At 37.4% G+C, this 26,296-nt stretch overlaps 1 protein-coding gene across 6 annotated transcripts in view; it reads left to right on the top strand.

Annotated features, from left to right (window-relative positions):
- Positions 1-26,296, top strand: part of BANK1 (B cell scaffold protein with ankyrin repeats 1) — a 151,519-nt gene that overhangs the window by 57,851 nt on the left and 67,372 nt on the right. For all 6 annotated transcript variants that reach the window (XM_026109501.2, XM_026109523.2, XM_026109545.2 and 3 more), the window contains one exon: positions 8,057-8,253. In XM_026109501.2, the coding sequence (XP_025965286.2) occupies positions 8,057-8,253 (197 nt within the window). The remainder of the gene's footprint in view (positions 1-8,056; positions 8,254-26,296) is intronic.

Here is a 26,296-nt window from a genome sequence, read left to right on the forward strand (position 1 = left end):
GCTACCAGTTGTGTTGCCTGAGAAGGCTTTGCAAAGCAGTGTTAAAAGCTGTCTTAAACTGGTGTACCTCAGTGAGGTCCACCTGGTCCTCACAATAATGTTTCATCTTATGTCACAGCTTGATGGCAACGGGCTTCTGCTTCATGGGCAGAACAATGTGAAGTGCTCTCTTGAGAAGAAATTAAATTTGTGAAGCTGGGGTGGATCTATCAGAACCACTCAATAAAGCCTCTGTGGGGGTCTGCTCTAATGGGCAACCGATTTTGGATGGCACTGAAACAGTATGGGGAGGTCCTCCCTTTCTGAGAGTAAGGCTGGCTGTGTTTAAAGGATCAGACAAGGCTGGAGGTTAGTGCCTGTGGGCTGAGAGCCTGCTTACGTGTCACCATGTATTGACATCTGGAATAGATGTAGTTATGAGTCAGTTGGTGGGTGGAGGGTCAAGGTGACAGATCAGCGGCTTCCTAATCCCAGATGGTCATCCACCATATAATTGAAACAGTTAAGTGCATGTCTGTTGCTCTCAAACATGAAGGTATTATTGTGGTCCTGAAAGTGATGTAGAGTTGAATGAATGGAACCTTAAAGCCCAGGACCAATAGCTAAAGCCACATACCTGCTTTCCACGACAGTTTCTGGTGTTTGTTCTGTGTGGTTGCCTCCCTCCCCACCACACAGTACGTATGAACCAGCTGTGGGAATGTCTGATACAGTTTGATGTCTGAGACCATTCAAGGCTAACTGGAAGGCAGAAGCAGCAGTCTCTGTGGCTGTAAATGGTTAGCCTCCTACATTATTCGCTTCTTCCTCGTAAAAAGCAGTTGGGTCAATCCCATGCCTGACGTTAATTCTTTGAGAGGAAGGCCTTTTAACTGAGTAGAGCTCTCTGTGCTTCTAATCGCATCTTTGTTAGTACCCAGCCTAGCTCGGAGATAGAATATCATCACACTAAAAAGGGAGCAGTTGGAGCCCAAAGGAAAGTACCAGAAGTAGTATAGTGCAATAATGTCTGGGTTCCCCAAGGGACGAGTCTCCCCAGGTATGCTCTTCAGTTAGAAACCCCAATTTTTAGTCAAAGAAGAAGTGTTCAGGTGTTCACTTGGGAGTAAGGATGCTGACTGAGGAGAGCAAGATGATGAATATTATTAGCTGAGATTGTCTGGTCAATGTGGTTGATTTTGTGTGACAGCAATGCGCTAGGTTCAGACAGCTCTTCACCCTTAATGCGTCTCTACAATAGGGAGCCCCAGTAGGCATGTTTGTGTTCATCTGATGCATGTTTTTTTCTAGGAAGCATCCATGCAACCATCCCAACAGACAAAGTCTGTGTAGTTCAGATTTCTTTGTGCAAGAAAATAGGTCTTTGGGCTCTGCCTGTTTTGAGCAGAGTAGAAGCACTGAGTAGTTCAGTAATGTCCAAAGGGAAGGACTTGAAACTTTCAAATGTGGCAATGTATTCTTTTTTGTGATGTCCACTAGCTGATAGTGATACTTAATATTATGTTGTACCACCTGGCAAAAATCCAGTGTTTTGTCAACGCTACGTTTTGCTAAATCTTTGCTGGGAAGAGGAATGAGTTCAAATAGTCATGTTAGTGAAGATGAACTTGGTTTAATTTAACAGTTTATGTGGTTTATGACGGAAAAAGTCTCATCATAGAAAGTATAAACTACATATTTTGCAATGCAGAACATTTCAGGCAGCAGATTTTACTCTATATCATTTAGAATAATGGTATACCATTAATAGTATATATGGGTTTCCTTCCAGACCATTCAACTCCTGTAAAACTTGCTGCTGTGTCGTCATTATTTTTTTGCACTGCAAAAAGAATTCCAGTTCAAGGGGCAGTTATTTGTTTATTTAAAGATAGTAAAAATGCATGTATTATAGACATGATTTTTCACCATACTGTTTCACGTACCAATAGATGTTGGATAAGCAGTTCTTAAATGAAATGAGGAGATAGATTACAAGAATTTTGTAATCCTGATATAACTTATGTGATTTGTCTTACTTCTCTGGACTGAAGTATTCTGATAGCACTCTTCTGTGTTGCACCTGTTTTGAGGGTGGGGTGGATATTCATGCTGTGAAAGAAAGTAGTTTGAATCATTCTTTAAACAGAACTTTCCCTTTTATGCTGTTTTTTTTTGAAGTGGATGCCATAAAAAGATAGAAAAGATGGAATTATTAATTAAGAGTGTCAGTGGATTTATGTCTCAAGCAAGATTAGTATCTCAGAACTGACACTTCAGTAATTAAATTCAGTCTTTAGATTTAACACTCTCTCTTCCAGGAAAATATTACAATCTCTGCAACGTTTTTGTTCAGAGATGTAATAGCCATGCCAGCATTTATGTTTGTTTGAAATTAACCTTTTTTGAAATTGTCCTTCAATCTAAGGTCTTTCTGGATATTATACAAAGAAAATAACCCACTGCTGTCAATCAAAAAAAAATACCTGTTTGTATCTGCATACATGTACATGCATTTGTAAAATCACAGGTGTGCTGGAATGGCTTGTAATTCAAAGTGCAAGACAATAGAAGTATATCCATCTCAGTTGCCATGCTATTCATAAAGAAGACTTAAAAGGCCTATTTTCTGAAACCTTTGAAACAGATATCTTTTTTGGGCGGTACATGAGGTATGTTAATTGACTAATGATTCGTGCAGTTCATAGTTGGGGAATACATTTCTTGATATTATCCCTAACTGCAGGTTTTGAAAATCAAGCCCTCAACATGCTATGCAGACATACTGGTACAGATGAGCTCTGTGACAAACCACTTGGATGTTTATACCTCTAAGGAACTTGTTAATGTTTATACTTGAATTTTCTGACAGTGTATGTAATACATCTTATCTGAATGTAACTGATAAGCAATATGCTTAGTGACATATACACGTGTGTGTATGTATATATACATATATGAAATATGTAGGATGTATAGGAAAGTTTTATTTAACACGTAGTTTGGGATCTAAGGCTTAAGGGAGGAAGGTTTTAAAATATTGAAGAGAGTCTTGCTTAAATGCAGAGCCATAGTCAGAAGATGCAATTTTTATTCCTTTAGTTGCCATTTTCTCACCCTTTAGGTACATACGTTCTCAGACTAAACGCTCTTATCACTCAGATTCCCCCCCTCCTTTTTTTTAAGCATAAGCCTTTCCAAATATTATTGCTGACATGCTGATCTGTATTGCTATCTGGTGCAGCTGAAACTTTAAATCTGGGTCCATTTCACATGTAGATGCTCTCTCCTCACTTTCATTTTAATAGTAATATCTTAAATCTTGTGAAATGTAAAAAATGTTTTGCACATCAAATATAATGTCTTTATCTGTGCCTGCCTCCTTACAAGTGATTTGAAGGTTTTGACACTGCATACGTCTTGTCTGAAGTACTGCATTTCAGCAAGATGTGTTTCTTATGGGAAATTAATGCCGATTGGTTGGGGGGGGGGGTTTCCTAACACCCTCTAAGTTCATGACTGAAGATTAATGAAATGCATAATAATTTTTATCTTTTGGTTATTCCTGTTGGGGGATATACTTACTTTGTATTAAGGTGAATTCAGCTATTGAAGTCTGTGGCAAAACTTCCAGTGATTTTAAAGTGATTAACATTGCATACCATATTGGTTCATTTCTTCAGCCTAAAATACATATTGATATCAGTGTGCTATGCAATGTCTGCAGTGTGGGCTTGCCATTAGCATCTTTGGCAAGATTGGCCCAGTCATGTGGCCTCCTTTTACCCTAATTTTTCTTGTGATCTTGCTTTTGAGATTTCTAGAAAGAATGTGGTACCACATAGTAATATTTGTATCTTGTATATCCTGTTTAAATGATCTTACTTCTTTAAGAACAAGTGGAAATAATTTCAACTTTGGCCTTCAGTAGTAACTTAGTTTTCAAGGTGAAACAGAATAAGCAAAAATAATCTCAACTTTGGTCTTCAGTAGTACTTAGCTTTCAGGGTCATTGGTAAGAGATACCAGTTTATTGTCTCTGCTGTACTAGCTCATGGAAATTTTTGGTTGGCTTCTATTTAGTTTCTCACTCTGTATCAGAGAAGTCCAACACCATCAAAAGTTGGAGCCAATCTAATGATGATAGAGGACAGGTAATCTATCAGTAAATATTTTTCCTCTTTTCCTCACATCAGTGTTTTAGGGAAAACAAAAATTTGGGATGGGAAAGCACTCTGAAAAGAAGGGCTGGTAGTCTGTTGCGTTGCTGCTCAGAGTTACTGACTGGTTGGTATGCAGCAATAGTACCATTCTCAATGGCTCCTTCAGCTATAGTCCTAACTAGAACCAATATTTGGAATCTGTATGTTTTTTTGTTTTTTTTTTAACAGAGCTCATGCAGCCCAAATGGTTGCAAGGTGCACAAGTAAGATTTATGTGAATGCCTATTCTGAAATTAAAGTAAAAAAATAAATGAAACAACTAGTACATCCTGTCCTTGATGAGAGTGCTTTAATTTTGTTCACGTGGTATTAAAAATGTTTCACTTGAGACTTTTTTTTGAGTATTATGTAAAAGATCTCATGATCAGTGCTGCTGTTGCAGTTCCCACATCCAAATATAGCTTTTTGTTTTGCTTAATGTAGGGAATAATATGCAAAATTAATTATGTTTGCTTTAGGAAATCTATTGATTGACTGATTTAACCATCCTTCATGACTGTCTTAGCTACTTCATCTGTTAATGGGATAGTCTCCTGTACTGTTCTGAGGATGTAAGAGTAGCCATCCTGTTTGAATACCAAATCTAGCTATGGAGGAGTTGGGTGATTACCAGACAAAAACAGCTGAAGTGGGAAGGATCTGAGGGGATATTTTGATTCCTATGGTTGGTGTTGAACAGAGATATATGTTATAGGGATCTTGCTTAATAGACTTGATTGGGGGATACCCATGTTTTGTGTCATTTTGAAAACTCAGATATAAGCCTAGAACAGGTTTATGAATGCCAGTGGATCTTTTTTCTCCTTACATTAATGAAGAAGTCAGTATACGGTGTGTCTGAATCCATTGATAATGTAGAATTGATTCCTTTTTTGCATTCATAGCCAATTACTTCAGGTTTCATTAGCAAGGAGTGGAAGTACTCCTTGGAGCATATCATTAGTACTTTGTTAAGGCTATTTTCACGGACAATATTGACCTTCTAGAATCTGCTAACAGAATACAGGCTATTGGCTAGACTGCATAATACTTGCTCTTCTTTAAAACTACTTCTCAACACCTATTTCATTGCTGGACATGTCAATAAAAGATAAATTGCAAAAGGTAGAAGAATTAAGATAAGCAATTTGATGATGATTAATGGAAGCTTTTTGAAATATTGCTGGGTTTTGAACTTTTTTAAAGAGAATCCTGTGTAATGTGCAAAAAGAGACTTACCTTTATTTTGTTGTCCCAGCCTTCCAGTTACTTGCATATGCTTTTACTGCTAATGTGAGAGCTCCTTAACCTGGTGTGTATTTCCCTAGGGTTGTGGGAGGTTTGTTTTTATTTTTTATTTTTTTTTCCTGAGTTTAGCAAAACAGAGAAAAGTTGGGAATTCTGTTGGCTATACTCTGGAGTAACATTTGTAGTTCTTCTAATTTTGGAATGAAGTCCAGTCTGTGGAAATTTAATTAAAAGGTTGAGGAATATGGAGTAAATAAGTTATGCGGCATCTACTTCTCTCAAGAACCTTAGCAGCTCTTACTGTTTTAAGATCGCTCATTGTAATTCTGTAACTTAGTAGGAGAACTCAAAGGATTGTACAACATGCTGCAAATACAAAGTAATATGAACTAAAACACATTGTCCTAATAACTTATTCAATCAGTACTTAATTAGTCGTGCCTATTGCAAGAATTGTTCTTGTTCCTTGAATCCTTGTATCTAATGATTGGGGTGAGGTTTTACTCTTCTTCCATATTAACATTCTACAGGAGCATGACTGGGATAAAAAGGAGAATTCAAGAAAGCTAAAAGTTTAAATGCGGAGAAACTAAAGGAATTTTTTGCATCAGTGTTTGCTCAGGGAAAACTGAACAATGTCTTTGTGTTAGTGGTTGCTCTAGAAGCAACTGTAGGTTCCCATGCTATAGTCCTGGTTGGGAGACATGTGGCAAGAAACTGGAGTTGAAAGAATCATGAAGTTACAGCAGAAATGGACAGAATGAATACTAAGAAATCACCAAGACTAAATGGGATTCATTAAAGAGTTCTGAGGGAATTTAAGAATAAAATAGTTGGATTCCTAACAGCAGTGTCTTCAGTTCCATAGTACTAGAAGGTGTGAATGTGATGCCAAAACCCAGTTTCTCTTGGGACCTTGAAAACTACAGAAGGTTAATGTGTCATCTCTACCAGACAAATTAGTAGAAACTACAATAAAGGAAAATTTCTGTAAATGAAGGTCTAGCTTTATAGATTTCTTGGAGTTCCTTGTGAGACTCTGGAAACCTGATCAAGCTGGTAACTAATTGGGCATGCATGAGTAATTGTCTAAAAAACAGGAGGCAGACAGTTCAAGAAAACTTTTATAATGATACAAAGTATTCAGGGTAGTAAGGGCTGATTGGGAAGAACTGGGGAAGGGTCTTATGAGATTTAGTGACTGTGCAGTAAAATGACATAATATTCAGTGTAGGTAAAAACAAAGTGATGCAAGTGGGAAAAGCAATGCTATGCTGGCATACAAAATGAGACACTTTGGGCAGGTGTTAATACTCAGGAGTATGACCACACAGTTCCATGATAATGTCAACTTGTTGCTAGGCAGCAAATCAAAAAGCAAATGAAATACTAGGGATTATTAGAAAGGAATAGAGAACAAAACAGAGGACCTAATTATGACGACGCATAAATTACATGTTTCACCCACAAGTTGACTATCATATGCAGTTCTGCTCCCATCATCTCAAAAAAGATGTATTAGAACTGGGAAAGGCTCAGAAAAGAGCAGTGAGGGTGATGGAGTAGGTTCTCTACAAGGCACAATTAAGTAGGCTGATGCTCTTCAGAAAAAATTCTGGGAGTGAGGCGTGGGGATCATAACAGAAGTCGCTAGCAATGCAGAGAAGGCAGATGGGGATGGAGTGTAGTATGAACTAGGGACTCTCAATTGAACCTAGTAGGAGCCAGGTTCAAAATAAACTAGAGGAAGCAGTTCTTCAGACAGTGGGAAGTAAAGACACTGCCAAAAGACCCAGAAGATGCGAGAAGTTAACGGTGCCCTGGGGCAGACTGGACACATACTTGGAAGACAGCTGCACTGCATGCTGATATATAGACAAATAACAACACAACAAACCACAAGTGATAAGAAAGGGGCTGGAGTATGAGGGCAGACGGAAGTATTGCTTGTGCTTAATCTCTTATGCTTCTGTAGGCATCTTGGGGACCCTGTTGGAGTCAGGATACAGGTCTAACTGCTGAAATGATAAGCTGACCTCAATTTAGCTTTGTCCCAGTTCTCCAAGGTGAAAAATAGTCTGTAATGCAAACAAATATCATGCTTTTTCATAGAAATCCTAAAAATCTTTAGCTGAAACATCCATCTTTAAATAGTCTGATTTTTCATTAAGGTGCTAAGCAAATTTTTGCAGGTTCCTGGTAGTTGCAAATTCTCAGAAATGTTGTGTAATACAAAAACATAGGACCATAAACCTCCAAAATATCCTATTCACATGTCCCAGGTTAAAAATTTATCTAAAGCATTAAATAGTATACACCTATGCAAAAGCATGCCAAGGCTGCTGAATTTTCTTTACTTTGGAAGAAACATTTTATTTCTCAATAGAACTAAAATGCTTTGAAATCCCTTTGTCAGGGGAAAAAAAAGTGAGACTTCTCAGTTATGTCGAAGGCTCCTTTATTAAGATGTGAAATGTAAAACTCTTATAAGAATTGTTCTTCAGGTGCCAGTTGAATTACAACTCAGTAACACTAATATGCAAAGGAATTTTGTAGAAGAAGGTGACAGGTGTTTTATAAAAGCAAAGTTGTTCTTTATAAAAAAAAAATTTTTTTTCTGAATACAGACAGCCATTTGGAAGAACTTCCCACTCTCCTTCACTGTGCAGCCAAATTTGGATTAAAGAACCTTGCTGCTCTTCTACTGAGGTGTCCCATGGCCACACAGGCTTGCAACATAACCAACAAAGATGGAGACAATCCAGCAGGTATTGCTGGAAAGCATGGTCACAGGGAACTACAAAAACTCATCAGAGATTTTTTGGTAAGTCCATACACTTTTTCATATCCTGTCTGTAACCGGGGCTTATGACATTGTGCTACTGAGATCCCATAGTATCTGCTCTTGTAAAGCTTAATATACAGCAATTCATCTGTTTGACGATATTATCCTACTCTTGCTGTTTCAGAAAGAGGGCTCAAAAGGGGAAACAGCCACTTTTCTTTGTGCAATGTTATAATGGAAATTAGAGTTTCCGTGCTGCCTGAATTTTAGGCATGCAATGGAAGGGAGACTAGCTTATCAGAAGTACTTCATGTGGCCTTAACTAAATTTGTGCTTTCACCACCCAAACAATGGTTATATTGTAAGTAATCTAGCCCAGCCTTCTAGAGTAGGAAATAGACTTTGTTAAAAGTCACTTTGAAAGTGACTTCTGAGTGTTTTCTCGCTCTGGCATTCGATAGAGAGAGTACTGCCTCTGTCTCGGCTGTCCACTTCTTTGTGAAAGAAGACTAAACTCTACCACCCTTTGTTAGATGGAGTAAATCTTTCTTCTGTTGGATATGCAATGGGGGTTTTGGCTAATTGTTGCGTTTTCACATGAATGATAATGATAGAATATGGTCTGTAAATATGTCTAGTAAGCCAGCTATTGCCAATAAAATCTAATAGAATTAACGGTATAATAAGCAGTATACTGCAGTAACATTTGAGAGTTTTAATCCATTTTAAATTTTAATCTATTTTAAGTTTTTATTATTTAACTGTAATATGAGGACAGATGATAATCCTTGCCCCAGAGGTTTCAAAGCCTAAAGAACAAATCAAGTAAGTGATATATCAGAAGAGAGTCAGGGATGTGAAGACTGACAGAAGTGAGTTTATCGTGAAGAACTGACACAGCTTTGCTGATAATGTGGGTTTTTCTGGTGTTGGACTCTGTGTTTATTTAAAAAAAAAAAAAAAAAAAAAAGGAAAGACAACATCAAGCATCTGAAAGGAGAAAATGCAAGGAGTGGGAAAGCCTGAAGTTTCACTTCTCTGTTAACCAGTCGGCTTGATTTAACCATGGATAGGCATGAGACCAAAGACAGGATCTGAAGAAATACAAGGTAATAGATGTGTGGACTATATAAGTGAGAGTTTTTTGCATGAGTAAGGGAAAGAGAGTGAGAAAGCTAAAGGTGATTTAAGGGAGAAAGAGATGTAATAACGAATGGAAACACTGGCTGACTAAGGTTAGTTACTAAAATTCTAGATCGAGGTCGTAGGGATTGGCTAAGCTTTTTCCTTGATACAGCTTGCATCTAGTGTAAAGGTGAACGAGGCACACGAAAAGCTGGGGAAAAAAAAATACTGTGGTCACAGTATTGAACCATGAAGATGACTTCAGTAATGTTTTATTAGTTTTTTTTTTTTTTTTAAATGAGTTCAAGGGGAAAAAAATTGCAGTCCTGAGGGCCTGAAAGTAAAGAATTTTTCTAGTGGTCAAGATGCTGAATGAGAAGGTGCTATTTTACTTTTTTCTCGTTGAATAGTTATTGATACGGGCTGTGGAAAAGCTGAGGGAGAGAGAATATCTATAAATCAGATATTTCTCCTTTTCCAAAAATATTGCTGAAGAAAGCTGATACCTAATTCAGGATTTGATCTGGTGCCTTTTCTGAAGTGACAGGGAATATTTCCTTGTACAGGGGTGATGTCTGATACTGTAGTTAATATCAAATTTAACCAAAGAAAATGTGATGCTCCTTATCATCCAGCATAAAGCTGTCCACAAAACCAGTTGGAGGCTGTCTTCCTAGATCAACATGTTAATAATTTTATATTTAAGAATTTCTAATTGCCATAACAGTCTGACAGCCATCTTTGAACTGGTCAGAGAGCCCTTGCTGATAGCAGTCTGACGTACAAGGCCAGGCCCCTCGGCTCGTGGAGTTGTACCAGTTTGCTTAGGAGAGTGGAACTGTATTCCCTGACATCCATAGGTGTGGATCTAAGTGACCTTTTCATAAGGCCATGTTCCCCTAGCATGTGCCATGTATAAGGGATTAGTAAGGCTGGGCAGAATGTAGATAAATTCACACCTAGCCCTCAGTCAGCCCCAGGTTTTTCCTCGAAAACAGTCATGTGACTTGAAGATTTCAGCACTGATAAATTAACCATAGTTTTCATGGTTAATTTATCATGATTAATGATAATGGTTAATTCCATAGGACGTTTGCCTTTACGCTAGCGCTGTAGAAACTCATCCCTCTGTGCTTCAGTCATGTGTCTGTGTTGTACATCCCCCACAGGACTAGAGGCTTCAGAAAAGGAGTGATTTTATTTTTATCCCTAGAACATTCAACCTAACACTGCAATTTGGGATATCTGTGTAGGAGCTGACATAAGCACACGCAGTAAAGGCAGCCTACAAGTGACATGCATTGAGAGAGAGTACGTTGCACTTCTTTTAGTCTCTTTACATTTGGATAGACTTTGCTCAGTGATCGGAGGCAGTATTTCTGAGGGTGGTGTATTTCACTCTAGGATTATAAATTCTTCCTAACAAAGTACACGCATGCCTGTGATTAGCTATTCCTTTTTAGCTGGATTATAAACTTGTCTTAATGAAGTCTCAGTGTAAAATTTTCAGTCTAAATCATGGAAAATGGTAAATCTGACTTTATACAGTCTGATTTTTCACAAAAGCCGTTCCTTTATGATATATATCTGCAAATGTTTGCATGTAAACAGTTAAAAATTGTTTTCAGCTTCCTAGAACTGCTCTCCCAAATGTGAATACCTATACCAGCAGTGAAGTAAAAACAACTTTACTAGCATTAGAGCTACCATCATAAGGGTATGTAATCTCGCTAGCACTACCCATTTTTAGCTGATTCAAATGGCTTGGCTTACTAATCTCACACAAGTAAAAATTGGATCATGCTTCAAGCCTGCCAAATGTGTAATACAGTATTTTAGAAATATTAGCTCCGAAACCCTAGAAGAAAAATGGCTTATTTGTGTCCCCAGTAATAATGCACTTAAGAACAAAAAAACACTTACTGTACTTCTGTAATTGATGGGAATGTGGAAAAGAAATATTTGGGTGGCTCAGAGCCAAGCAGAACTCAGTTTAACCCTGTTCCAGGAACTTCCCATTACAGTTGAAGTCTCAAAATTGCTCACTATTACAAGAGTAGTAGTTTTGTGCTTGGCGCTCTAACTGTTTTTAAAATTGTTATCTGTGTTTGGCATTCCTATAAGGAATAACTTCAAAATATTCACAGTAGTTCATCACTTTATCTTAAAAGAGCAGTAGGGCTCCAGAAAAACGAGTGTATTGAAATGTCTGTTGAATTTGTCCAAAACCCTGGAAAGTGTCTTTCATTTGCCTTTGTGCTGGGAAATCCTTAGGCGAGTGAGAATCCCCTGGGGAAGGTCAGAGATGGAGAAGTGATAGGGAAAGTGGCAACAGCACAGCTACTACTTCTGTGCTCCAACCTGGGGCTTTGCTGTGCAGCTGTGGTTGGTGTGTGGTCAGCACAGCTGCCCTTGGGGCTTGCTGGTGATGCACCTTTTCAGGTGCAGCCCGATTGCTCCCGTGTGCAGCAGGCTTACTGGTAAGGCTGCTCAGGGCTCTTCTGGCAAAAGTGAGCTGTAGGAGCTGTGTAACTCGCACACTGGATCATGTGTATGCGGTGAGTTCCCTGTCCCTGTTTAAAATGAAAATCTCTTTTCTGGAGTTGTATACTGCTGGTGTTTTTGTGGAGAGTGTTACAGACATAGAAGGCAGAGCTGGAGTGCTCTGCTGACGTGCTAGGAGCTGATCTCCTGATTTGTGTATTTAAAAAAAAAAAAAAGGCACAAAGGAAGATCACATAATATTTATCATGCTTCTGTTGATACAGCTGTATGAACGGAGTGGGAGGGGGAGAAGAGATTTTCCCCATTTTGTATCTGTGTTATATGCAGGGCCCTTAGATGCAAAAACATCACACCCTTTAGTAACCTGTATAAATGTATGCCCACACAAGCAGTAGAGTCTGCCTCTCTCAGAAAACTGCATTTTAAAAGCTCCTTGAAAATGTCTGTCTTGTCCTGAAGGAACACTGCAAGACTCAATCTATTTGTATTAAAGATTTTAAATTGATGGAGTCATGCCTAAAAAAAGTCTGTTTAATGGGCATGATGATAAAGCTCAGTTTTAAATGTACCAGTAGTTTGTTAAGCAAATTGTATTTTTCTTGCATTTTAGCACAAAGCCACCTAAATGGACATTTATTTCCAATTCTTATATGTTTCATTATAATCTAGATGAAGTAATTCCCTCTTTGATAGCATAAAAGAGGGATATCACTTAACGTTCTGTGATACCATCCTGGCTCGTCACTTGCTCTTGTGATATTGTTCCTGTATAGAATCAAGTACTTGAAATTTTTCCATAAGTGCTTTTAGTTTGAATTGGTTGAATCAGGGGTGTGAATTTAAAACTAGTAAGTGAAATTCAGTGGGAATAGTAGCAGGAATCCTTGACTCCGATAATCTGAACAGGTGAAATGATGAAACTCTCAAGTTGAGTTGATCCACCTGATGGCTCAAATTCCAGTAAGAGAGACCCAAGTACTTTGCTTTTCATTAGCTGCAGGCTCCAAGCATGTGTGCAGTCAGTTGTGACCGTATCTACAACAGGTAGTACCTTGGTGAGCCGCCGTAGTTTACTCAAATGTCTGGGCCTTATTTCAGACATTCGTCTTTGAGCATGCTCTGTATCTGAAAGCTGTTTTGGCACTAGCTTGTTGTTGTTGCCAGCGGTGGTCTTTTAAGCCTGCACAGAAGTTCCACCTCCAGAAAATAATGGAGTCACTTAAATGAAGTTCTCATCCAGCACAAAAAGACTTTAAAAAATAGATGAGAGAGAATTTCCAGGCATTAAGTGACTAATGAGGGGACTACATTCAATCTGTGACCTCACCATTTAAAACTGGAGGTCACACTGAGAGCCAATTTAGGCATTTATGCTTTGGTATGTGCGTAATTCCTTGTTCCAGCACTTTGGGGTGCTAATTTCTCCCTTTTTTTTTCTTTTTTTTTTTTTTAAACTAAGAACTATGCTGCTGAATGGACTGTAGTCAGGAAGATTACTGTGTACTTCTTGTAGTATATGTTGCTGTTTCTAAGAAAAATACAATTCAGAGAACACTTTATTGGTTGTTTAATGCAAATAACTTCTGATTGTTGGCTTTGGCCTTTAAAGCAGATTCCTAGGGGTGACATAGATGTTATTTAAATATAATAATTGAAACAGTCACTTCATGTTGCCGCCACACAGTCGAGATGGCACAAATTCGTTTTGATTTTTAAAATACCTTGTAACATTTCAGAATTGGTTGCCTAAAATCTGCAGCACAAAATACAGGTAACTGAGCTTTTTCAACTTGTCCAAGACCTTTGACCAGACCGGTGACAATCTGTTTCAGAACAATGGACTGATAGGAAAAAAAACCTTCTTCCTCTGCCACCAGTAAAAGCCTCCCTGGATTTCTTGTTTAATATAATTTTCTACATCTTCCTGCTTCAGGCACCTCTTATGCAGCTATTGAAAAAATAATAGGCATTTTATTCTGTATATATTGGTGACATTCTTTTAGATTTCAATAGGCTGGGACAGTGCCCTGGGTAGACTTTGTACAAAAGGAGTCTGTTTCTTTCAAAAGAGAGTCACATTTAATACTTTCTGCATCTTTTGAGGTGCGCCCTGCAAAGTCTAAATCCAGCAACTCCTATTCCTAGTTACTGAGTTTGCCCTTGTTAGCAATTCCCTCAGGAGCAAAGAGATGCATAAACCTACTGGTGCTCATAATCTTCACTCAGAGTCTGTTTTATGGCGGACACGTGTTTTAGTTAAAATATTGGGGAAAAAATATTCTTAAACAACAAGCTGTATTTTTGTAAATCTTAGTCAACTTAAAAGATGGGCAGCTATATAGGTTGGCAAACAATTTGCCGTCATACACCTCTCCCTTTCATCTCTCTTATTTTGAAATGAATGGAAAGTAAAATGCAATCTCTTGAAACAGAATCCAGAATTTCTTCTAATATCTTGATGAAATAGCAAAGAAAAAAAACCTGCGTATTGTGGAATTTGAGGGTACTTTTCTCCTCAGAATTATTTTATGCATCTGCATAAGCATTTTCTGCATCTGCACCTTTCTTCTGCAAAGGAATGCAAAAAGAAACTTCTTTAGCTGTGTAGCTACCACCTCCAAATGACTGTAGAGCTTTAGGTGGCTGGAATCTCTTCGAGAAATATTCTTATGATTTGGAATAGTGATTCCTACAAGCTCATCAGGAATCAGCTTTTTATAACATAGAAGTATTCCTACATCTATGTTTAACCTTGTGTTTCTATACAAGACTGTGTAGTATGGCAGAGCTCCCCAGTATGAAACTTCTATATCTGTAAATCTGGTTGCAGTCTCTTCCTCAGCTATTAATTTTCTGTTGGGGAAGGACCATGTGTAGGAAGATGGAATGGGTATATATTAAAGAATCCTAAATGCAATGAATCTGATCGCTATCAGTATTTACTTAATTACTTAAATGCTACTCTAGTATTATGTTGGCCCACTGCTCGTTAGTTTCAAATAGCTGGAAGAGTGTGCAAGAGAGAAAGGGAAGAGTCTGATTTCTAAAATCTGTGCCAGTTCACTACTGATTCCTCAGTGAAGCCTGCTGAGATTTTATTCTTTCCACAATATTTTAATGCTCAGAAACATTGCTGGTTACATTAAACTGAAAGTTACTTAACTGACAATGCATAGGTTGTCATATTTTCTGATATTTTGTACTGAGTGGATAGTCACAAACCTTTGGCAATGAAATCAAATCTTATTTCTTCTTCCTCAAATACAGACATCTCAGAAGCCCTTACAATGCAAAAGAAAAGGTGAAATGATCTAAAATTATCTGCTAGCTCCAAGTTTACTACACAAGCCCCAGAGCATGTAGTGGTGGGGCATTCCAGTGGATCATCCAGAAGCAGGTTTGGAGTCTTAGGTCTGTCACATTAAGGTTTGAAGGTATATAAGTGACTGTCGAAACACAGGTTTACCTTGTCAGGATACACTCTCAGTGAGGCTATCTGGAGTATGCCATTTGGCTGTCTCCCGATGATTTGGGAAGAAATCAAACATCTATCACACCTTACAAGTTGTCGAGTACAAAAAAAAAAAAGATAGCGTGTCACTGTTGCCTTTCTCCAACCTCTCAGAGGAGGGAAAGAAAACCCAAAACAAAGCAAAGAGCAAAATTATAATAAGGGGAATTTCAGCTTGATGGAGGAAAGTGAAAGGAAATCAGGAAAGGAAAGGGGTTGTTAAGGTTATGGTGGTAAATATAATCTGAGAGCCAAACCCACCTACTTTTTGAGTGACATTATGAGATATGAAGGGAATTCTTTGATCCCAAAACTCTAAGAAAAACTAGGAGAAGAAGCAGGAATTAATGAGTAAAGTTAGGTAAAAGGTTTGCCATATCCTTAGCAGTCTGAAGGTTCAGAGCTCTGCATAGCTCCAATAGTGAATTACCAGACTTTCCTACAGCTGTAATTTATGGCTTAATTAGGAAAATTGTCTTTAGGCTCTACATCAATACAATGACCATTAGGGAAAGACATTTCTCAAAGCTACCGAGCCCATTATATGAAACTGCTTAAAAAAATCCATTTCTGCCCTGCATAGTGTTAGTTCTGTTTAACACAGCCAAGCAGAGTCTCCATTTATAATTCTGTCTGAGGACCCTGCACAGAAGGCACACTCATTCTTTATTTTGCCTTCTCTTCCTTCTGCACCCATATATTGTTCTACAATATATGATTCAATATTTCATTGCCTAGACTCTAGGGTACCTAGCAATAATCATTTGCTTTTCTTATGTCTGGTGCAGACTTAAAAATGATTTGGGGATTTCTATATTCTACCAAACTCAAAAGAGCATGAAGCAATTGACATATATGTTCATTTTCACAAAGACAGCCAATGTGTTAATAGATTGCTTTATAATGCATGTTTAATATCCTTTGCAATCATTGCGATCCAAATTGTATGCTGTCTGTTACAGACATGGGCAGCCTTCCTCAACCCCATGAGCTATGTGCCAAAATCTTTATGTGGCTGGCAGCAGCAATGTACATACGTCAGAGGTTTGAGAGTTGTTCTCAGGTAGCAGAAGTTAATGGTTCTGTATAACTCTTACTGTAAATGTGGGATGGCTTATGGGGCGTATAACTGGATCTTAGCACTGTCTGATGATGCCAATCTTATGAGCCAGCTGATTTTACTTGCTCCTGAGATTTCAGGTTATTTAGCTGCTCCTGTACAGTCATAGAGGTGATCTGGGAGCTATCCTTGAATTATTGGAGAACTGCTTGTGATCTGCAGTTGGCCACCTGTGGCCTGAATTCCAACTGAATGCACCCGCTGTTAATAAATAGCTCTTTCTGAGAGTTAAGAGAATAAACATAGGCAGAAAAGTCTCCTGCCATATGGAAGACACTAGCAGGTTCCTTTTAGGATGCCTGGGAAAACTCAGAAGTCAGTATTGTACAGACCTGGAAGTAATATAGTTATGAGTGTAATTCTGAACTGGAACACTTGGTCAAAACTTCAGGGATCTTTTTTTAATGAGTTATATTTAAAAAACAATTGTGTGAGTTGATGGCATGTACTGTCATACATAAATGGGTCAAAATATTGAACAAAAGTTTCCATGGAGACTGTGTATGAGTCCAGGGTGCTTTTCAAATTAAAGTCTTGCATTGTAAAGAGAAGAGGTTAAAGGTGGCAAAATCTAGTACTGGTGTACAGATCTGCAGTAAATTCCAGCCAGCTTGTCCTAGGGACACCTGTTGTCACTGTCAGCATAATCTGCAAAGTTATAACTGTAAAAACTAGTGATTTTTACAGATTTTTTTTCCTCTTTCTTTGGAAAAGTTCAAGACGTACCTAGGAACAGGCATGAGCTAGCCATATACATACAGAGCAAGACAGAAAGGGCCTCTGGAAAATACAGAGATCATTTCAGAATTTTGAAAGCAAGTATGATTGAACTTGTTAGGAAGAACCGTTTCCCTACTTTTTCCAAGATTATTAATTAAAGAATGGTTTGTTATTTTAATTTGCTTCTGTGCATATTAAATGTACCTATGTAATGCAAAGAGAAGGATGGTATTTATTAGTAGTTTTTTAGTTAATAAAATGACAAGCAAGTGTGCATATGCAGCATATTGGACTGCATTGCGTTATGTTGTGGCTAATGAAATATGATGTATTATGTTAGAACTTGAGCACTCAAAGAAACAGGCTTCTATTGGACCCTTGGCTGTGAATCATTACGGAAAAACAAGTAGTGCGCAGTGCCAGCAGCAAAATGCAGCACGTTGTTCCAGCAGCACTTAACTAGAAGTGGTTAAAAGACCTATTAGAGTTGAAATTCTCCAGAAATGTGGCAAACAATTGGAGAGGATTTAAACAGTGATTTACTCTATATCTGCAAGCAATGGATGCCAGCAAAAAGAGGAATAGATGGCGGAAGTATATGACCAGAGGCTTTAAGCAACCTTGGGAAAATGCAGAGCTGCTGGGCTATTGTTAAACAAAAAGATCCATTCCACAGAGCCAAAATAACATACCCAGGAGATAAACGAACAAAGCCATACCTTCATTAGAGCTGAAGTTTTTACTTACCTACCTACTGCAGTAGAAGAGGAGAAATTAAAGGAATTTGGAATAAAAGAAGATACAGGGATTTGTACTTATTTGGAATTGAGAATTTGTTTTTATGGAATTATTTCTAATCTGGCTGTTTCTACCAGCAGCTGGAGAACAGCAGCAAGTGAAAATATACACTGGGCAAGGTATGCTGCTCTAAACAGAGATAGAAAAGCTAAAGATAATCATTAAAGTGGCTGATGTTCTGAGGTACTGTGTGAGCATCATTCAGTGTGACACCGTGCTCTCATAGCCGTGTTCAAAATTTGACACTTGTGGCTTTATGCAACATTGGCAGTAACAAAAATAAATGCTATTATACCAAACAAGTGAGAACAACTTAGCAGGATTCCAAGAATTTAAAAAGATTAATATCTTCCTAAAAAATCCAGTGTTAAATAGAGCATAAGCCACCTTATTAGTGTTGCCTAAAGACATCTGGCAAATCTGAGAGTGCAGGGGGTTGGAGTGAGGACTCAGGGGAAGGCTTGCTACAGCATCCCAATCTCAGTACAGTACACCGCAATCTGGTTCTAAAGGACAAATCTTAAAACTTTGGGTTTGATGAAAGTGAACTTTGCAAACTACTGCAAAGAAGGCTACAGGGAATTTGGGGAAAGTAGTGACAACAGTCATACAAAACACTGAAGGTTGCATGTTCTTAATACTCCCAGTTATTGCTATAATGATATTTTTTTCTGCTAGGTAGTTGGAGTTTACTCTTATTCTCACTTTTAATGGAATGAGACTGGGAACTTCTAAACTGTTTTGAGCAAATACATTATAAAGGATACAAAATATAAAAGGATACAAAAGCCTTTAACCACAGAAAAATCAGAGGGAGGGAGGAAGTGATTATTTATACTTGCACTAAATAAACTATATGATTGGAGACATAGCTAAGACTTACTCATGACAGAAATATAGACCAGGTCAAGTGAGAGAACTCTTTTTTGATAGCATGTGAGGAATTGGCTCCTAGAGAAAAGTAGGCATAGATTCATTTACATTGCTGGGCAGGGAGAATTATATATTCTAAACTGTTGTTTTCATTTCCCTAAGAAAGGTTTGAAAGCTCTTCCAATATCCCTTAAAGAAAATCTAGATAAACTGATGATCAGTTCCATCAGATCTGTTTTTGCTGGATACACTATGCTTGACCTGGAAATCAGGACCACTGTTAAGTGGGAAGAGTTAAATGCTCTGTAATTAGATACAGATTTTAAAATTTGAATGCTGCTGCTCATTATTTTTATTCTTAACAGGCTTGTGAAAAACGGTATTAAAGAAGCAGCTATGTGCTAACAAGGCTGTAGAATCATACTTGGATCCATGTTGAATCCTGTAACCTAGCAGAATGATTGGGCTTTTGGAAGTAGAGGGCAGTTGCTGTATATGTGCAGGGCAAGAGCAATAAAGAACAGTCACAGCTTGCCAGGAATTTGTGATCCAGCAGCTCTCTCCACAAGAGACAGTCTCCACAAGTCTTTATGTTTCTAGAGTAGTCTCAGTGATTGCACACATCCATGTTTTCAGAAAAGATAGTGGACTATTTTGCAGACATCAGGAGATTACCATAGAAGGATGAGCCATCTCAACTGGAGGATCTAACCCATCCAGAGTGGGTCATAGTGGGTTCCTGCTACCTGACAGCAGTGATATTGATATATTTTAGAAAACTTGGAAATCTGCCCAAGTTTACAGGGAATCTCCCTGATTAACTGAATTTTCCTAGTTTGTTTAGTTAATAAACTGTAAGTATTTTAATTGCGAAAAACCCTAGCTTCATGGTGTTCATTTCAAACATTCTCCCTGATACCTTTTGAGGTTTGAATTCATCATGGCCTCTATAAGTTTTTATGAGAGTCATTTATGATATTCAGAATTTTAATCTGACCTTTCTTTTGGATATCTCTAGTTAACAGATATTTCCATTTCTAATACTTAAGAGCTGGGAATTTTTATTGTGTTCATTATAATTCAGTTAGCAGTGAAATATTAAATACTGCTAGTTTATTTAGATAATAGCTCTAAATGAATTTGCAAGTATTTTCTGATTGAATGATGTTTTGTGTTAGAGTGTGATCATAACTGGTGATGCAAGTACAGTCGATTGCACTGGTAATACATCAAGCTCAGCGTGCTGGCATATAGGGTAGTTGCTGAACGGCTGTGGGAACGAATGCTTTCTGGATTATTGAATTGTTCGATTTCTGATCGCAGCATTGAGAGGAAGTGTATATGAACATCCCTAGCTCTAAATTAGTACAAATTGTGTGATTTAACAAACTGATTCTAGCCTTTGGCTCATAATATTTGCAGTTTTATGTGTGTGAAACATTTTGTCATTTTAAAGCTGTTCTTGATTATATACTTTAAATATTACTTTTAAAGAACTATTTAATGTATCGGTGTAGCTTGTATGTAAAAGTACATGGTGATCTTTCCTAGAGGTCAGATACATAAAACACCATGTATAAAATATGTTGTTATGAATAATGACTGGAATTATCTTAAATTACAAAAACCTGTCGGTATTTGTTGCCATATATATCAACAGTTAATTACCAAACTGCAGTGTTATTGCAGTCTTACCAATTTATGGCCCAGCTTCAACATATTTTAAGAATTCTTTGTTCAGAGACTCACTTTTTTCAGGGAGAAAGCCTTACGTTTATCTGGCAAATATACGCGTTATTCCAATCAGGCCCCCTCTGTTTCCATTATTTTGGCTGATGTGCAAAAGTTGCTGGAGATCTCAGTTCAGAAATCCTAAGAGAATCATTGCCTCTGACCCGCTGAGCTCATATTCTACATCTGGATAGAGAAGAGGGATAGAGACAAATGTTTTGAGTCACAGTTTTTACACATTATTCCACATTTTAGTCAAGTGTAGGTAATGAGATGATGTTGGAGTAGTGGCTTTGAAGCAGTATTATTTATTTATTTGTAAGGAATGGAGCTATGGAATCTCAGCCCTTATGGTATTTGGAAGCTTCTGAGTCTAAATGTGGGTTGTGAATAGTGCAGTCATAGCTAATCTCTGAAATAGGCCAGAGCCATGTGCATGCAATATGCCTGAACGAGCAAAAAGTCAGATCCTGTCTGTGATTTTGGTCCATTTCTAGGTATGATCGGGTTTTTGATGTGGTACTGATTAAGGATGGGGTGCGATTTCGTTATGTCTTTTCCATTAGCACAAGGATTTTGGATATTTTAATGTCATAAATAAGGCACTCATTCTACCCAGAAAACAATCCCAACCATACCAAAAAAAAAGTCAAAATTTTGTTAACGATGTTTTGTTAGCATGTCGTCTTTGTGATAGTGAATCCTCTTTTCCTTGTGCAGGCTGTACATGATGGTTAGGCATTATTGCTAAAAAAGGTTGGTTAGATTGAGACAGGAGAGGCCTATATTTTATTCCTGGAGAAGCTTTCAATTCTCTGAGACACCTTTGGCAGAGTTTAGCCTCTTGTGCCCAAATTTACTCTGAATAGCATAGGCTGTCTCTACTATGCAGTACAAGAAGATTCCAAGCCCAATTTTCAGTGTCACATCATTTGTTCTGTAATAAGAAAAAGACATTGCCTGACCTCACAAAAATGTTGAAAGCATAGATTAATTGATTTCTTGTGAAATGCTTAGATGCTACAGTGATTGAGGCAACACAAATATGTAGGCAGGCAGTAGTTACCTAAACCAAAGCTTCAAGCAAATCCAGTGTTCCTAAAAAGTAATTATGAATGTGTAAATATTAGGAAGACGCATTTGTTTCCCCCTCTCTCCTCCTTCACAACACAGAAGGTCAAACTGAAAAACATCTATGAAGAGTACAAACAGGGAAATAAAATTTAATTCTGGGGAACACAATAGTTTTGTTGAGATCCCAGTTATATTCATGTAGAAAAGCTAAAGTTTTCCCTAAAACTTGCTCTGGACTAACTAAACTAAACCGAACTGGCTCTGGACTATCTTTGTTCTGTTCATCTGTCTTTTTATTATTATTTTATCTCCATGCGCAAAAAGGTGATTAAACTATATATAAATGTGTTGAATATCTTTAAGCTAGCTTCACAGTGGGCTCAGTCCTGCACTGTGCTTTGCACTCTGGCTCTTGTAGACCTAATCAGGCTTTTATAATACTCAGCAAATAGAATATTGGGCCTGCAAAGCATGACAGATGCAGTGGATGTCACTAGGCTTTTGGAAAGGAGAAAAAAAATTCAGACAGATCCTTCAGTCCTTGTTCGGGGAAACCACCTTCTCCTTACCTTTTTATACAAAAAGGACTAGAAGTGAATAAAAGAATGGAATGGAAGCAAAACGATATTTAGATGAGTCCTAACAGATTATTTGCAAAGCATATGACAGTGTTAACCACAGGGCAGAACATAAAGAGGACTCTAATCTGTGGACTCTGATCTAAACATAGATCAACAGGAGGAGGAGAAATCAGTGCAGAAATCTGATTTTTTTTTTTTTTAATCAGTATCTTGTAAGATATCAACAAGTTCTGCTTCACAGAAGTTTCATGATGTGTGTGTAAAATTGAGACTGGTAGTCTGATTTGTTTTGTTTTGCTTTTCTGCCATACCAGCATTTGATACTTGTGCTCTCTCCTGAAGTCACTGAAGTAATTGAGGTAAATTTGTGGGCATGTTTTTGCTTCTTTCTTTGATGTGACAGTGCTACAAGAAGCTCTTGACATGAGCTTGTATCCTTTTGGCTGAGTGAGTAGGTGATTCTGTCCCGGGAAACTCCGTAGGTAAAGAATCAACAGCCCAGCTGATTACAAATTTATGAAAGTTAACTCTGAAGTTTGTTTTTTCTGAAGAGGACTTTGTAGTCTAAAACAAAATCCAAAAAATTACCTTGCAGAATTTAATTCTAATGTTCATATATAATTAATGGAGCTTTTAAATGTATTGGTGCTCCAAAGAAGTTACAGTCATGAAAAGCATGCTAAGATTAGAAAATCATGCACTTGGTAAAAACATAGAATCAAAGTTGCATCACTAATTACAGCACAGTTTACCAGATCTAATCTTTTGAGGTATTGGCATAATTCTTCGTTAAAATTGGATTTTGTATGCTTTGTCATTCCTTTATTTCTGATATATTTAAAGCCCCAAAAGGTGTCTGTCTAATATTTCTTCAGATCTTGCAGCTTGATTGATCAGCTTTGACTTGCAATAAATTTTCAGCAGGGAGCAATGCTTTGAGAACTAGCTGTCTTTAACTTACATGATTTACTCTAAATGCTTTACATTACAGCTGCCTTAAACCTCGAAACAATGTTGTTGCTGAATGCAAGTAATGCCTTTCAGCACATGTAGTTTTAACAGCTGTTAAATTTGACTTTCACAGTCTGTTGTGGTTTTTCACCTTTGCAGGAAAGGCCCTGGTATGATAGTATGAAGCCAAAATCTCTGAGTTGATGTTGCAAAAGGAGTCAGTTCTAAGACTGAGATTTTGCAAGTCAAAGAACTTGCAAGCATCCAGAATAATCAGTTGTTTTTATTCTAATCTAGCAGTCTGTTTTGAAGGATCTGGATATTGTCCTTGAAGTATGCACAACTTCAACTAAAGCAGGTGAAAATACATGACTTTTAGAACCTCTGTCTTCCCTTAGGTGTAAAGCCCTCAATGCTCTAAGGTTGGTGATTCTCCTACCTCCTTCACCCATAATGTAAGTTTAGAATGACTTGTGTAAAGTAATGTGTTTTCACACCAATTAACAAGTGCTGTTTATACAATCTTCTTGCAATTGTTAACGTGTAAATTACAACTATTATTGGAAGTTATTCCATGAAATAGCAGTACATGAGTGATCCATTAGAATGAACATTTTTGCTAGAGGTGCTTTCACATTTTTCTTCTCTGTCACCTGTTACCTCAGTCAAAATGATGTTCTTTTTTCTGTTGATAGGGCAAGTGCAACGCTAATTAAGATTGAATGCCATTGGGGCTGTTGGGTTTTATTTTCTATGCAGAAATCATGGGGAGGCAGCTCTAGGTTTAAAGGCAGATTAGGGGAGTAGAAGTCAGGAAATTTATATATATATGTCTGTGCTTTATATATATACATTTATATGCACATACATATATGTATACACATGCATACATACCTATACACATAGGCTTTTTGTTTAGCTCTATCTAAAATATATATGCTAGTAAAATTATGGTGCTCATACAATATGCTTGGATATTATGTATGACATGTAAATAAGTTAAGGTGTAATGATATGCTAGTCTAGCATTAATTTTCTCTGAGCTAGGGCTCTGGCCAGTGGTCTTGCTGTATAGCCTTATGTTCCTATTCCACATAGAGAAATCTTTCATGTGTTTAAATCAGAAGCTTTATTTTTTGTGTTTATTTTAAGGTATGAGTCTCTGACTTATCTCTCTCTTCACCACTTGTAGCTCCATTTATTGCCATGAGTGGAATTCGGAGTACATGTAAATGATGATGCCTAGGGGCTCTACCCCAAAATAGCTTTTAGGTTTAGAAAAAAGTCAACAAGTCTGCCCTTCTGAAATTACAGGTTACTCTATCTAATATTACTTACTCTGCTTATCATCATACGAAAAGAAGAGAAAATGACTGGAGCAAAGGTTCAAGCATAGCTTTGTCTGCCATTTTTGGTGACAGCAAGCCACAGTGATCTGCTACACAGGAATAGCTGCTTTTCTGATTTGTTTTCCACTCTTGGAGGAATATGAGATTTTTTTTTTGATCTTTAGATCAGAAACAGGGACTTGATAGTTTTTTGAACACAGGAAACTTGACCCAGGCTGTTACACAATTGGAGGGTAAAAGAGGTTAGAGCATTATTTCTAAAGGGGAGAAAGAATTTGTCTGTATGATGCATGCTATGGCCTTTTTTCTGTGGAAAGAAAAGCAGATAATGCTGTGGGAAAATAATGCAGTTAGTCCAGAAAAGAAAGGAAAGAAGAGTAAGATCCTGAGGTTAACAGTGGTGATCATAGGATGATAACTGCATTTTCATGGCAATTTTTTTATAGCAGTGTGGGATTTATTAAAAATCTTCTAACTGTATGCATTCTCCAAGCAGTTGTGTCCATGAGTAAGTCCTACACAAAAATGGCTAGAACGATTAGCTGACTTCATTTAAAAAAAAAAAAAGGGAGACATGACTATTAAATTTAGAATTTCAATTGATGTATAGCTTCTTCCTGTGTATTTGTGCAAATCAGAAGCCTTCTTTATTCAGAAAGTTTTGTTCTTTGTAGTATACAGACTCGCACTTCTTTTGATTATACTGGTCTTATCCCTGATGAGCAGACTTAGTTCTGAGTGAAATAGATTTCCTAGGTACTCAGTAACTGTTCCACATACAGACTTCCCTTTGAACTCTTGTGTCTTCAAATCCTGACTTAGTTGAATAAACAGTCTCCTCAGTAAAATGATCACAGCCATATTATAGCTTGGAGTGCAAGATATTCCTGTGTGTGTAGCCTTTCCTTTAAAAAACTTGAACACTTTTGTGACAAAATAGAAAATTGAGTTCTAAGTACTTTAGATCAAATCTGTGGTGTTAAAAGCAGGCAGGCAGGAAGAGAATATTTGACAACCAGTATTTTTAAGTGCTTCCAAATCATAGTCCTGCTATAAGACTGGTAGGAGACTAGAGATGAACACAGCTAAAATGCTTATGTAAACCTCTGTTTGCAGATCAAATATATTCTAAAAAATACATGCGGGATGGGCTCAGAGAGAAGGAGAATTGCAAACTTCTAAGTGGGAAGTATTGAAGAAGTAAAATCTAAAGTGCAATTTATTTTGAAAATTAGGAAAAGTCTAGACAGATTTCTGTGTTTGCTTAGTGTGTTTTGCCCGCTGTAGTTTCTGTGCTTTTCTCTAATACAAAGTCTGTGGAATTTAAGTGGGTGAAGGATCTATAGAATGAGATGTTACTGTGTATTATGATAGTTTAAAACCACTTTATAGATAGATTCTGTTGTAAAGTGTACAGTAACAAAATTCACAACCATATTAAGGGAACAGAGTAAATCCAGTGACAACTGAGAAATGTTTATCCAGTTTTTTATATATAGATAATTCATCATATAGTCTATAATTGCTAAGTCTTTCTCTAATAGCAAAGAATACCTACATTTAGATGATGATAAACAGCAATCTATAAAAAACAGCAGGACAATATATTGAGAAGAAGGTGTTAAGAGCAAAATTAGTTCTGGAAGTTGTTTTTGATGCCCAGTGGAATCAACATGGCAAGGATCCTGCTTGTTTTTTGTACTGCCATGACTGATGAAATGTAAAGTAGGTAGTGAAAGGCTTG

Source organism: Dromaius novaehollandiae, chromosome 4 (assembly GCF_036370855.1).
Source record: "Dromaius novaehollandiae isolate bDroNov1 chromosome 4, bDroNov1.hap1, whole genome shotgun sequence".
NCBI classification, from domain to species: domain Eukaryota; kingdom Metazoa; phylum Chordata; class Aves; order Casuariiformes; family Dromaiidae; genus Dromaius; species Dromaius novaehollandiae.